Raw genomic sequence first — 16350 nt, forward strand, 5'->3', positions numbered from 1 at the left:
TAAAATCAATACTATGCAACATATTTCAGCATATCTAAATACTCCCAATGCTCTGCTAATACCCGCTGTTAATGATATATAGGTGCGACATATTGCCCCATTACATTCAAAACGAAAGACAAATACTCATATTAACAAATAAACATATCCTCTTGAATACACATGGGGGCTTGTTATCAGTACTCACTGCATTTTCATCAATGCAGTCTCAGATATATTCTGTCTACTTTCCTTGAATTGGGGAACATGTTTTAGCTAAACCTCCTTCTTTCGTGTGAACATCTTAGTGATATAGACTTTTTAGGTTTGGGGCAGTGGGGTAGCCCAGTGGTTAAAGCTTTGGCCTAAGACCTGGGTTCGATTCCCCATATGGATACAACGAGTGAAGTCCATGGTGTCCCCGCCGTGATATTGCTGGAATATTACTAAAAGCGGCGTAAAACCCAACTCACTCTATACTTTATTTTTTAAAAAATACTTGCTATTTTTCATTAAAGAACAGAGGGGAGGGTGTGAATGTGATATTAATACTACCATCTTTCAATGATTGCAATGAATGGGAAAATCTTACTTATGTATCCTTCTACAGAACATTACCTAACCTGTAGGAAACTGAAATCTTTGGAATATCCAAATGATATCAAATTATTTATCCAAATAAACACGTTCTATAATCTCAATAAAGCCCTATAACCGTCTGACCCCTGGTTCAACTATGATTTAAGATTGTAAGTTTCTAAATAACTACAAAGGCTTTGAAGTTCTGGCTAGGTTTAATAATTGCTTAACATCGTAGGTATGCACTCCCTACTTTATCCATGACTTTGAGCTGTGGTTTGACTAAGATTTCACATCCTAAGTATACAGTCCTTAGTAGGCCTTGAACTTTGAGTCATGTTTTGACTAAGATTTAACATTCGAAGCTTGCTCTGCCCAGTAGGGATTGACTTTGAGTGGTAGTTTGACTAAGATTTAGCATCCTAAGTTTAAACTCCTCAGTAAGCCTTAACTTTGAGCCGTGGTTTCACTAAGATTTATTATCCTAAGTCCTTGCTATGTGTTGACGTTGTTGACAGCCCATGGTCACTGAGATGATCTGTGTATGAAGACATCTTGCAGACGAGCAGCCTGAACGTGGGAAGGACCGACAGCTGGCAACACCTGTTGCTCTCAGCATCAATTGGTTAAATGTCAACACAATGTGTACATTACCCACTGGCGGCGGGGGAAGCGTCACCGCCCAGCACTTTGCCATACAGTGTAGGGTGAAGATGCCCTAGTGTCCTCTAGCAGACGGGGCCATCTCTGGCCGGAAATGGCGACGCTTCGCAACGGCAGCGTGAGCGGAGTTTCGCAACAGCACAACAATGAGGTAGGGCTTTTTTCCACTTTTATTGTCCGTGTTATGCCCCGGTGTTATTTCCGCGGTGTCTCGTAGAGTTTCGCTGTGAACATATTCTGTCTAGTGGCCAACAGGTGGATTTCAGTCAAGGATTTCAGTCAGTGTGGTGTAAGGACCAGTATTGATACATCTTGGTTGTATGGATAATACAGATGCTGATAATAGACAAAAGCCTGCTGCTGCTGCTGTTACTACTACTACTATTACTACTACTACTGTTACCACTGTGACTAGACCCGTGAAGGTCCTAGGGTAGAATAGGCCTTCAGCAACCCCATGCTTGCCATAAAAGGCGACTAACGGGATCGGGTGGTCAGGCTCGTTGACTTGGTTGACAAATGTCATCGGTTCCCAATTGCGCAGTTCGATGCTCATGTTGTTGATCACTGTATTGTCTGGTCCAGACTCGATTATCTACAGACCGCCACCATATAGCTGGAATATTGGTGAGGGCTGCGTAAAACTCTCATCCCCTGTGACTACTCCTACCACTCCTCCTACCACGCCTCCTACTACTGCTGCTGCTGCAACTACTACTACTACTACTACTACTACTACTACTACTACTACTACTACTACTACTATGTCACAATAATTCATGTAACCAAAGTACTATGAGTATCATTGTAGTAGTAGTAGAAGGAACGTTATAATTATGGTAAAGAATGAAGACCATTTATAAATCGCAAAACGTAACTCCAGAAGTGTGTAATACCGCTTTCAGCAATATTCCAGCAATATCACGGCTGGGGATACCAGAAATGGGTTTCATACATTGTACCCATGTGGAAACTGAACCCGGGTGTCACCCGTGAGGAGCAAACACTATAACCGCTAGACTATCTCACCGCCCTGTAACAGCATTACTAAATTAGATTGATAGTGATATCAATAAGGTGATGATGATGATGATGATGATGATGATGATGGTGGTGGTGGTGGTGGTGGTGACGACGACGACGACGACGACGATGATGATGATGATGATGATGATGATGATGATGCTTACGATTCTGTGTCCGTTGTCTGACTTCTCAATACAAAACATTTGAGTGTCTTCAGGTTCTGCTGAACGACTGAACGATGATAAAAGTCCCTAACTGTTATAAATACATACAGACTTTGAACAATCATACGGACTAAAGAAACTGGTATTTCCTTTTATGAAAAGGCAGAATACACATCCTTTCCAGTATAAGCATACGTCCATGTAACTACACTCTACGAAAATTCTCAACCCTCTGATCCAAAATAACGTGACCAATGGCCACTACTTTTCAAGGGCGCCCGCCTACCCCATAACACTGCACTTTAAAAGTGATGTTCATCTTCAATAAATATTCAGCCAAACAGAACATGTTTCACGCAGACCGATCCTTTCGATAAGTTATGCTGTTGTCTGACTCTTATGCCTCTATTTCATTTCACGCCAAAAATCGTTGCTGCAAACTACCATGTCGCCATGACCGAGTTACACTCATGCAGGGAGCATTCATTATTTTGACTTTCATGTATAATTTGGTCTACCGATATTTAAGGACGATGTTTCCCTAACAGCATTGAGCTGGACAGGGGCGGGTAGAGTTACACAACATCGGAAGTGGATCAGGGACATTGTTCAGTTATACAAGCTGTGACGGAAATTCTCGGACAGAGTATATTAAAAAAATTCTTTGAGTGGCATTATTCAAAAAGCGTTCATCATGCAGCCATTTCAGGACGCCCGTTTTGTGTTTTGAATTCCTTGTCACTGGGTACGGAATGATAGATGTTAAGGTTATACCAAACATAAGCCATTGTTCAGTGTAAAAAATATAGCCCGTTCCATGTATAAAATATAGCCCGTCCCACCGTCCTTGACGGTCTGTTGTTGTGAAGCACGATGTATTGAGTAATGTCGCCATTTGGTCGAGGGAAATCTTTGAAATACATATTTCATATACAGTGTATATATTATTTTTTATTGTTTAAGGTTATGGGATTGGCTGTGTTTGTTCAGGACAGGTCACGTTTTGGGGCAGCAAATCCTTGGACCGGCGACATTTCAAAGCTATTTTATACACTCCTATGTTAAAGCTCTAGAATGTCATGGTTACTGAAAACTGACAGGGTGTTAAGAATCCGGCCTTAAGGACTGTAGAGTCCACGGGTTGTGTAAACGCCTTTTCGTCATCATTGACTTCTGTTATATCCCCTTCACACTTGAGGCGAAATGCTGACGGCATGAAAATTTCTGGATATTCCTGGAAATTCGAACTGAATTCTAAAACTTCTTACTGTATTCCGAATGTATTCTAACTATTCTGGTCAATCCTTGTAAAATGGACGAATGGTGTTCAGAACTTTCGAGATATATTCGGAGAGGAAAAATATCGAACGACACTTGAGGTGCATTCGAACTGCATTGTGAGTATTCTCACTGCATTTTAACTGCAAAGCAGTATTCTGAACATAATCGAGGGGGGTAGAAAAGACAAGTCACTTCAAATCCTGTCAGAATGTCTCGAATGCGCCCCGTATGAGTCGGAATGTATCTGGATTGCTGCAAAACTTCAAGTGGAATTCTCTTCAATTGTATCGGAATATTTCGACTGAAGTTGGAATACGTTTCGCATGTACTTTGAATACTGACAACATCAGAACACCCGCGGTCACCGGTTACTGAAAGTATTTGTGAGTCGCATTCTTACAAAGCTTGAAAAAAATGTTTATTTTGACGGTCTCTCCGGAGTGCGGTTCGAATTTTGGAAATATGTTGTTCTGGCCGATTTTCCTTGATTCCTGACAGTTTGAAATATCCGTGAAGAAGCCTGCAGCAATTCACGCCTCTATGATGGTTGTCAGTTCAATGCTTTTATTTAGTACAAAGTGTGTCACCCACATGCAACAGTATAAAACAACACCACGAGAATAACTTAACAAGGTACGTAGTTACTGACATTTTGTAAATTTAAAACTTCTCTACAGCATTCAGCAAAATATTCTTTTTTCTATCATACGTCAAATTCCTACCGAATTTATCCTTACTGGAGTCAATACGTTCAATATGTTCAGCCTACCGTGTGGTGTGATGTGGTGTGAATGAACGGAAAGTGGCATTCGTCTTCTATACACCCCTGAGCACAAAATGTACAGAGGGCAGTGCCACATGATGTCACCCATAACCCCTACATCCCTGTACCCCTACATCCCTGTACCCCTACATCCCTGTACCCCTACATCCCATAACCCCTACATCCATAACCCCTACATCCATAACCCCTACATCCCTGTACCCCTACATCCCTGTACCCCTACATCCCATAACCCCTACATCCCATAACCCCTACATCCATAACCCCTACATCCCTGTACCCTACATCCCTGTACCCCTACATCCCTGTACCCCTACATCCCATAACCCCTACATCCATGACCCCTACATCCATAACCCCTACATCCCATAACCCCTACATCCCATAACCCCTACATCCCATAACCCCTACATCCCATAACCAATACATCCCCAAACCCTACAGCCCTGTATCCCTACATCACATAACCCCTACATCCCATAACCCCTACATCCCCAAACCCCTACATCCCCAAACCCCTACAGCCCATAACCCCTACATCCTGTACCCCTACATCCCTGTACCCCTACATCCCTGTACCCCTACATCCCATAACCCCTACATCCATAACCCCTACATCCATAACCCCTACATCCCTGTACCCCTACATCCCTGTACCCCTACATCCCTGTACCCCTACATCCCTGTACCCCTACATCCCTGTACCCCTACATCCCTGTACCCCTACATCCCATAACCCCTACATCCATAACCCCTACATCCATAACCCCTACATCCCTGTACCCCTACATCCCTGTACCCCTACATCCCTGTACCCCTACATCCATAACCCCTACATCCATAACCCCTACATCCCTGTACCCCTACATCCCATAACCCCTACATCCATAACCCCTACATCCATAACCCCTACATCCCTGTACCCCTACATCCCTGTACCCCTACATCCACAACCCCTACATCCATAACCCCTACATCCCTGTACCCCTACATCCCTGTACCCCTACATCCCTGTACCCTACATCCCTGTACCCCTACATCCCTGTACCCCTACATCCCTGTACCCCTACATCCCTGTACCCCTACATCCCATAACCCCTACATCCATAACCCCTACATCCCTGTACCCCTACATCCCTGTACCCCTACATCCCATAACCCCTACATCCATAACCCCTACATCCATAACCCCTACATCCCATAACCCCTACATCCCTGTACCCCTACATCCCATAACCAATACATCCCATAACCAATACATCCCATAAACCCCTACAGCCCTTTATCCCTACATCCCATAACCCCTACATCCCATAAACCCTACATCCCATAACCCCTACATCCCCAAACCCCTACATCCCCAAACCCCTACAGCCCATAACCCCTACATCCATAACACCTACATCCCTGTACCCCTACATCCCTGTACCCCTACATCCCTGTACCCCTACATCCCATAACCCCTACATCCATAACCCCTACATCCCTGTACCCCTACATCCCTGTACCCCTACATCCCTGTACCCCTACATCCCTGTACCCCTACATCCCATAACCCCTACATCCATAACCCCTACATCCATAACCCCTACATCCCTGTACCCCTACATCCCTGTACCCCTACATCCCATAACCCCTACATCCCATAACCCCTACATCCATAACCCCTACATCCCTGTACCCCTACATCCCTGTACCCCTACATCCATAACCCCTACATCCCTGTACCCCTACATCCCTGTACCCCTACATCCATAACCCCTACATCCATAACCCCTACATCCCTGTACCCCTACATCCCTGTACCCCTACATCCCTGTACCCCTACATCCCTGTACCCCTACATCCATAACCCCTACATCCCATAACCCCTACATCCCATAACCAATACATCCCATAACCAATACATCCCATAACCAATACATCCCCAAACCCCTACAGCCCTGTATCCCTACATCCCATAACCCCTACATCCCATAACCCCTACATCCCCAAACCCCTACATCCCCAAACCCCTACAGCCCATAACCCCTACAGCCCTCTACCCCTACAATTAGTTAAAACAACAGGCGGCATTTACCTGTCTGGCATAATGAACTGACCCAAAGGAGGAGTTGCAGAGTGGAGTACAGTGTGAGATTAAGCTGCACAGATATACATGCAGAGTATAGAGATCACATCGTCTCCCAATATTACTCACCTTTGGAAGTTGACCTGTGCTCCACAAACATTAAAGTCATCTGTACAATGTCTTCAGTTTTATGAAAAGTAAACACACATAAATACTATTCAAGAGTTAACAGACACTTGTATACATATACGTGATTCACAAATTTTAGATATCTGTAAGAAGAACCGGTCTCATCAGTAACACTAGCTCAATTCCATGTCAGCATATACAAATAACAACTGCCGTGGGCTATGAGATATTTGGGTGGCGGACACAACGTGGTGTTTAAACAATCTCGTAAAAAGTAAATCTTGCTTGACAACGGTATAAGAATCTGGACCGAAACGTCTCGTCATATATAATAAAGATGTTGTTTTCCATGAAGTATCTTACTGTCTTACGACTCACCAGCTTCTAACTTATGAACCAAACAGAAGACATTCTTGCTTGTTACATTACATTGAGATCTACGACAGTTTTAGCGCTAAGATCACCTTTTGACAAGGGGAACACAGAATATTAACACCAAATGAGGTTAGATTACTACGGTCATTTCTCCCATAATTTAACACAAAAGCTAGTGAGTATGGTTTTATGCCGCTTTTAACAGTATTCCAGTCATGTCTTGTGGGGGCAGAAGCAGGCTTCTAACTCTGCACCCTTGTCATCAACACAGACAAGCGTACAGCTGTGTGGAAATGTCTACAAAACAATATTGGTGTTACGACAGTCATAAAATCTATTTACAAGTTTGGGAATGATGGTCACCTTAGCACCTGGATCTAAATATAAAGGGCATAAAAACAAATGTGACTTTTTCATACCCATTCCGGCACTTCTGTCATCTGCTCCACACTTCACGGTTATCAATTCGTGCAAGCCATCTGTTGCTTCACGGCTGTAGAACTGCTCCGGCGCCATGTTTCATTTCAGCGTTAAGTGGGTTTTTACGACGTCGTCTTGCACCGTTTGTACAATGGCATATAAATAACCCGTCAATAATCCCGCCATCAACAGCCCATACAGATGGTGGTGAACTCGCGAGGGTTTGGGTACTTGTCATCCGAAACCGAGACATACGTGCCCTCAGTGTGGGTGGCCATTAAGGATTGTTGAAAGTTAAATATTTCCAAACAATGGACGTATTGTATTTTCTACTACAAATAACGTATTATCGAAATCTGAGATCGGAAGTATTGAAGTTTTTTATTATTTGCTTTTCAGGGTCAATGTTTAGTTGTCTTGAGGTTCAAGGGAATTATGTCAGGTTCAAGGATATTACAAAGGTCAATGGGGTTTCTAAACGCGTAAGGGCTTGGGTCAAGGTCAAATGTTCAGTTGTGCCCCGTATCTGGTTGTCCAGTGATATTACACCGCTTAGTCTTCACAAAAAGATCATCCATTATATGTGGAGGAACTTACATATATGTTATTAGAACGGTAACGATGCACGAACTTCCGATGGATTGCAATTGATGAGTCTCCGATAACAGCTAATCGATGGTGGAAATGAAAAACTATCGATGCATTGATATTATGTGTGACTATCGATAGTTATATGACTTAAGCTGATAAATCGCAAACACGACATGCTACCCGATCTGCGTTTCAAGTTTCTAGTCAGATTTTAAAAGCGACTGTAGCAACTTCAGCTTGTTTTTATTTCGCATAAACCATGCATTCATTTGGGAAACGACTTCAAATCATACAATTCAACAAGCAAAACTATTGAGATAGTATTGCAATACTATCGGTCAGTTGTTATGGGTATTGCAATACTTGGTCAGACTATCGCTGTCCACGGTGGTCACCTATGTATTCAGTAATCACAACAACGGTCTTGATTTGATTTCGGTTTGTTAAGATCAGTCACGTGAAACAACCTGCAAGAACCAGTGCACATCAAAGTGTCATAACACATATTGAACTGGTATTAAAACGCTGACTGGAAATAATGTAAACATAAAAAAACATGATATATTGATTGTCGGAAGCATGGCGAAATGTCATTGTGTTTTAGTATATACGTGGACATTAATACTGTCTGTGTTCACTCATGGCTGAGACACAGTACCGGTTCAATACATGGCAAGATATGCCCTATAAAGTGTCACATGGTTTAATGACTGGTTGTGAAATTGTGAATACATAACTAAGGGCTTAGTGCTGGTCTTCGGTAGCCCATGCTTGTCGTAAGACACGCCTAATGGGATGGGAGGTAACGTGGCATAGTATCCCAAGTGCGTAGTTTGATGCTCATTTGTTGATCACTGGCTTGTCTGGTTCAGACTCGTTGATTTACAATTTGAAAATTGCTGAGTGAGTGAGTGAGTGTGGTTTATAGCGCTTAAAGCAGTATTCCAACTATATTACGGCGAAGGACACCAGAAATGGACTCCCACGTTGTAGGCATGTGGGGAATCAAACCCGGGTCTTTAACCCGAACACTTTAACTACTAGGCTACCATCACCGCCTTGACATTTACTAGGTGTGGCGTTAAACAACGAAGACAAAAAACTCAATAGCCTAGAGGATGAGCATGACTTCCGGGTTGTTGTTGTCCCATATCGAGAAAGCACTTGGAGATAAAACTTGAATATGGTGATTAATCTAACTCACTCACTCACTCACTCACTCACTACATTCAGCTTTACTCAGTTTATCGTGGAAACAGTTAATGTATGTTGTTTAGTAGATCCTGAGTCGAAGCGTTAGTGAGAAGGCTGCTCATAGCTGTTAAATATGTTCTTGTATAATATGTTATGACTAAGGAAGAAGCGTTCTCTCGTCAAGCCGTAGACTGGATCGAATCCCAACCTATGTACAGTTTGTGATGCCCTTCTCAAGGACCACAGCCTGACACATAGGTCACATTAAATGGTTGAATGTGACCGCCAACAGAGTAATTGATCGTTGCTCGTGTTATCAACCACTGGATTTGCAGGTCCTGACTCATTTCTAATCAGACGCCATGACTCGTCTGGAAAAATGCTGCCTGATATCAAATCACATTCCTTCACTAAATTCCGTATGGTCCATATTATAGACCATACAGCAGAGTGCGGCATAAAACTAAACCCACTCACTCACCCATACTGATGAAGGACTGTGCATCGTAGCATATGTTTCGGTTGCAAACACAGCCAAATGAAATACAGACAATGTCAATCATTCTATACACAGTATCTACACAATACAAATCGAGATGAAATTGACAAGATATGTATAATCAATACAATGCATGTCCTACGAGCATAATGCGGCAATCAGAGGGAGTTACGTCTTTCTACTAGTGAAACCTGGCGTATGTGGTTTCCATGTTCGTACTGTGTCCACAACGTCACAAGCATATGTGGCATCCTGATACGATCGACCACGGGGTATTGACACCGACGTGCAACACTTACCCTCGTTAATCACGGCTGAAAAAACTAGCTCATCATGTTGGATAGACGTCCTGTCTCGTGTTGAAAAAACTAAACAATGCAGGCTTCAAGTCTTTCGGTTGTGTCCTCCAAGGTAAGATAGCAGATTTAATACAGTCACTGCGCTTAGTAACATTTATGTCACGATATTCCAGCTTATTGTATTGAAGACTCGATGTGATGCGTGTTGAAGGCGGGTACTGCTTTGCTGAAGCCAGAGCTTGAAAGCATTTACCAACAAATGTACGATAACAGTGAACACCATATTCACATAACATCTGTTAGTGCAATGATAGTCCTCCATGGTAAGTATATTCACATAACATCTATTAGTGCAGTGATAGTCCTCGATGGTAAACAAATCGAGTTTAGTCAGCAAGATTACAGCAATATGTAAAATACTGTAAAATCGATTGTCAGCTGACGTTGGCGGTTGTTGACAGCGCGAACAGCTGTACAGGCCGTCACTGTATCGTCGCTTCATCCCCACTAGTCAGTGAATGAATATTGCTTAATGTCGCATCATATGCTCGTCGGTGACTTTTTATCGTGTGTAGCAACATAGTGCCAAGTAGTTGACCTACACTATGAGAAGTACAAATGAAGTTTTGAGCGTGGGTAATAAGCAACGAACAAGAAACTGGTATTTTCCAGATTATATTTCAATTATTTTTCACAGGTAATAGGCATGCAAAAGTCAGGGGTATCCTCTCAAAACGCAGACCTTCCAAAACACTGACCTTCCAAAACGCAGACCTGTTGAAACAACACATGTCATGGTTGGTTGCATCTGTGATTAGTTGGCTGTACTCTTGATTAAGAAAAATGGAATCGCCCATGTATTGAGCTAGTGCCCCTTTGTTTCTAACTAACTTTGTATCTGACTAATCTGATTGTTCCACTTGTGTTAGACAAGGATACCCACTTAGTCCCATGCTTGGAGAAGAAACTTGGCGTTGGCGGAGGACTTTTGGTGGTGGGGTTGGGGTTGAGGTTGGGGCTGGGGTTAACATCTGAATGTTATTGTTATGGTACATACTTTAATATCTAGTATTCAAACACTGATCGCTGCTTCATTGAGTTAATGTCAATTACGTAGCGTATAGTATCATTCTTTGTCGAGTCTTCCCAACGTATCATTACCATATCGGTTATTTGGGAGGTAGTGGCTGACAGGCAGTGCACTGGAGAAGGTCCGTCTCGTTCACTTGCTCATTTTCCTCACTCAGACTTGGTCTCATTTCTGCCCTGAGCCATTCTGTCAGTGCTACCAGCTTTCCTGGTGCCGTATGTTGCTGACATGTCGTCCGTTTACTTGGCCATCGTTGGTTGTGCACACCGTGACGATTCTCAACATGAAACCACTCGAATAGATACCATCACGCGACATGGACAGAAATTTTAAATGTAGCTCTTTATTCTATTTTTTACATTTTTAAAACTGTTTTCACAGATTTAGGTAAAGTGGATGACGTTCAGAGATCAACTCTGGACAGTGCAACACACGCGAAGGAAGTTAATCATATTCACTTCACTGTTAACAAGCAGAGCGAAAAGGCAACTGAAACCTCAGACCTCAAACGTCGCCTTCATGTGCAGACTCGGCATGACTGGTCGCCGTTGTTCTTTGTCTTTCGAAAAGAAAACAAGTTCATCGTCTGACGCACATCCAGAACTAATTAACCCAGCCAAGTACATGTATGTATATATCCAGTTCATTTACCCGTTTATGTATATTGGGATATTGAACTCACTGACACCTATTTTCTACATAACGTCTTTCATCCTTTCTGAAGGACCATTTGATACCGCCGTCATAGGTGGCGCAATTCACTGTAAAGAGTTGCGTCCCTTTGGTCGTCTAACCGAGACTTTAGGTTGGAATCGGTGTAGTTCCCGATTATGTTTCTAGGTTTGTCAGCATTCGCTGAATTAACCAAAGTTGTAAACGTCTGAGGCCTGAGTTACTTCGGGCTTCGCTCCCACATAAAGTTGCCAGGCCGCGACATAATGAAATACTGCGGCGTTACACCCAGTTCAAACTCTCACTTATCAGTCTTTCTGAAAACTGAAGGAAGCTTAAGATTATGTTTTGTACTCATGACTTAGCGTCTAGTTCTTTTCTAAAACTCCATTTCAGTCCTAGCTCATGAGTCTGTGAGTGAGTTTAGCAGTATTCCAGTAATATCACGTCACACACTGTGTCCTTGTGGGGAATCCAACCGGGAACTTTGAATGCTTTTACCACTTGGCTATGGTACATGGTACATTTAAAACCGACACGTTAAACTCACATCCTGACATGGTGCATTTAAAACCGACACGTTAAACTCACATCCTGACATGGTGCATTTAAAACCGACACGTTAAACTCACATCCTGACATGGTACATTTAAAACCGACACGTTAAACTCACATCCTGACATGGTGCATTTAAAACCGACACGTTAAACTCACATCCTGACATGGTGCATTTAAAACCGACACGTTAAACTCACATCCTGACATGGTGCATTTAAAACCGACACGTTAAACTCACATCCTGACATGGTGCATTTAAAACCGACACGTTAAACTCACATCCTGACATGGTGCATTTAAAACCGACACGTTAAACTCACATCCTGACATGGTACATTTAAAACCGACACGTTAAACTCACATCCTGACATGGTGCATTTAAAACCGACACGTTAAACTCACATCCTGACATGGTGCTTTTAAAACCGACACGTTAAACACATCCTGAGATGGTGCATTTAAAACCGACAGTTTAAACTCACCTCCTGACATGGTACACTTAAAAATATACCAACATGTTGAACTCACATCCTGACATGGTACATTTAAAACCGACATATCAAACTCACATCCTGACATGGTACATTTAAAACTGACACATCAAACTCACGTCCTGACATGGTACGTTTAAAACCAACATGTTAAACTCACATCCAGACTCGGTAAAAATCTACCTGTTACATCCCAAGAGAACAGAGGGATATCTCTGTGACTACGAAAATTCCATAACATACTCGCTTGAATGCTGTAATCACCGGTATTGATACAGTCTCTATTGATATGCATAATTCAAGACTTTTTCAAAGTAACATTAATATGATTTTGTCATGCGTTTCAACACCTTGTATAGACTATTCAGTATATATTATGTGTTGCTCATAATCTCAAGCGGAGATTCATTTAATTAGCTCTGTTGGCTTTAATTATCAATAATGCACACACACCGACAGTCTTTATCTGAAAACACTTTTTCTTAAGTGTCTGTTGGTGACCCGTGATCGGAAGCGACACACAACAACGAAGCGTTATACCTAACAATATCACTGGAACTGTCACTGTCTTCCTTAATAACTATTCCTTAAAGATTGTCGTAACATTATTCCATGCTTGTCCTAACGGGATCAGGTGGTCAGGCTCGCTGACTTGGTTGACATATGTCATTGCTGCTTAGATCGATGCTCATGATATCAATCACTGTGTTATCTGTCCCAGCTTCGATTATTTACAGGGCGCCCTCATAAAGTTGGAATATTACGTGTGTGGCGCAAAGTACAAATAATATAAGTTATTCACTGGTCTCTCGGGGCCCATTGGTTGATGTCCCCTCAATGTTTCAGGTCTTTGAATGTCATTTAGAAGTGAAAATACATAAGAATGAAGATTTTTATGGATATCAACTTCTTTATGAGAGAACACAACGTTTCGGAGTTAATGCTTACTCCTTCATCAGGTGATTGAGAAAGGGATACAGAGGTGTATTTATATGTACAGGTAAAACAATAACAAAGTAACAAGTGGAATGAGTTAACGAAAGCTAGTATAAACAAGCACTGATAGGAAGCCGATAGTTAAGATAACAATGATGGAAGCCAATGGTAATGCATTACAGTTGATGGGTATGTTTACATAACATGATTGGGGATAAGGATGGAAGCCAATGGTGATACATTACGCATGATAGGATGATGTACATAACACACGATAGGGGGTGAGCATGTTACATGAGGGTTGGTGATGTACAAACACAAGTATGTACTCGGGTAGATAGGCTATACATGAATTACATAGATAGAATGTACACAGGTAGATGAGATTAATTTATCAATAAGTCCCAGGCACTTGGTAGGTACACTCCTTGGTCGCGGTTGATGGCTGGTTTCTGTCTCCGGATCTCGATGGCCTCTTGCAGTTTCCTTTGGCGCCAGTTGTTGTTGTTGGTAGATAGTATCCTAGTGTCCTCCCATCGAATTGAGTGTTCAGGGTTCTTGAGAATGTGTTCAGAGATGGCCGATTTCTGGTCGAGTTTCCTGACTGAGGTCTGATGTTCCTTCATTCTGGTGGTCTCAGCGTTTCTCCAATGTATAGGTCGCCACAGTTGCAAGGGATCTGGTAGATGCATCCTCTCGGGTTAGGGTGTTCACAGCTGGGTCCTTTACCGTTGGCTTTTAGGTAGGTCTTGATGGTCTTGCCACTGGAGAAGGTGACATCGATGCTGGCTTTGGCATCTACCAGATCCCTTGCAACTGTGGCGACCTATACATTGGAGAAACGCTGAGACCAATCAACACCAGAATGAAGGAACATCAGACCTCAGTCAGGAAACTCGACCAGAAATCGGCCATCTCTGAACACATTCTCAAGAACCCTGAACACTCAATTCGATGGGAGGACACTAGGATACTATCTACCAACAACAACAACTGGCGCCAAAGGAAACTGCAAGAGGCCATCGAGATCCGGAGACAGAAACCAGCCATCAACCGCGACCAAGGAGTGTACCTACCAAGTGCCTGGGACTTATTGATAAATTAATCTCATCTACCTGTGTACATTCTATCTATGTAATTCATGTATAGCCTATCTACCCGAGTACATACTTGTGTTTGTACATCACCAACCCTCATGTAACATGCTCACCCCCTATCGTGTGTTATGTACATCATCCTATCATGCGTAATGTATCACCATTGGCTTCCATCCTTATCCCCAATCATGTTATGTAAACATACCCATCAACTGTAATGCATTACCATTGGCTTCCATCATTGTTATCTTAACTATCGGCTTCCTATCAGTGCTTGTTTATACTAGCTTTCGTTAACTCATTCCACTTGTTACTTTGTTATTGTTTTACCTGTACATATAAATACACCTCTGTATCCCTTTCTCAATCACCTGATGAAGGAGTAAGCATTAACTCCGAAACGTTGTGTTCTCTCATAAAGAAGTTGATATCCATAAAAATCTTCACCCTCAATGTTTCTTTACGTTACTTGACCCCGAAGGGTACATCAATCATTGGCCCCGAGGGACCGATGAACAACACATTTATCCTACCTAACACCTCAAAGGTAATCCTGAACTGTTTGAAGCTTGGGTATTTGATCGTACACTTCAGCCAAGCTGTGTGAATCACGCGATTCGATTCTTTCGTCTTGCGGTTTTCCTCGCCCGTATTGTCTTAGTAAAGTCACCGCGGTGTAATTCCCCTTCTTAATATTCATATGGGCTATAATTGAACATCTCGTCAAAATGTATTCATTGGAATGCGAGTCAAAACTTTCCGTAGCCATCGCTAGATTTTGCGGACGGCACAAGAAAAATAGATTTAGAATTATCTCCCTTCTATCGATTTGCATTCGCAAAACATCGGCAATTTCCGTGCATGATTCAAATGCAATTCGAGATAATGAAGTACCACCACGAAGTATCGAATGAGTTGCCATTGGCACCGGGGTATATTACAATATACCCCGCTTGTAAGAAGAGTACACTGAAAAAAATAGAAGAGGGCTTAGTCAGTCAGAAAAACGACAGTTATGTGTAAGGTAAGATATCTGTACATTTGTTTTAAGAAAATATTACGACATGAGATGATATTCATTTTTGTGCTTGGTGCGAGCTTAAGTAGAAAACAAATTAGCGCGAAACCCCGTTCATCCATGTATTCCTCGTTCTCAGTAAAATAGTGCATATTAAAAATGCCTAGATTAAGTTATCTTTGGTACTCTATTATGTCACTAAATGTCTTACTTTAAAGTAATTGCCACGAAGGAAGGTTCAGGGCTAACGGGCACTCGGACTATCATTGTTTCTTGGTATATTTTGCCTTTCTTAAAACCCGTGAAGATTGGTTTTCAGCAACCCATGCTTATCCTAAGAGGAGACTAATTGGATCGGTTTGTCAGGCTCGCTGCTTTGGTTGAAGCACGTCATCCTGTCTTTACTGCGTAGACCTTTGTTCATGCTGTTGATC

The 16350-nt window shown here is 42.3% G+C and overlaps 1 protein-coding gene across 1 annotated transcript in view; it reads left to right on the forward strand.

The window, feature by feature from the left end:
• The first annotated feature begins 1297 nt into the window (after positions 1-1297).
• Positions 1298-16350, forward strand: part of LOC137258004 (small conductance calcium-activated potassium channel protein 2-like) — a 66890-nt gene continuing 51837 nt past the window's right edge. Inside the window, exon 1 of the mRNA XM_067795536.1 lies at positions 1298-1372. Within this exon, the coding sequence (XP_067651637.1) occupies positions 1316-1372 (57 nt within the window). The 5' untranslated portion in view covers positions 1298-1315. The remainder of the gene's footprint in view (positions 1373-16350) is intronic.

The sequence above is a fragment of the Haliotis asinina genome, chromosome 12, assembly GCF_037392515.1.
Source record: "Haliotis asinina isolate JCU_RB_2024 chromosome 12, JCU_Hal_asi_v2, whole genome shotgun sequence".
Taxonomy (NCBI): Eukaryota; Metazoa; Mollusca; class Gastropoda; order Lepetellida; family Haliotidae; genus Haliotis; species Haliotis asinina.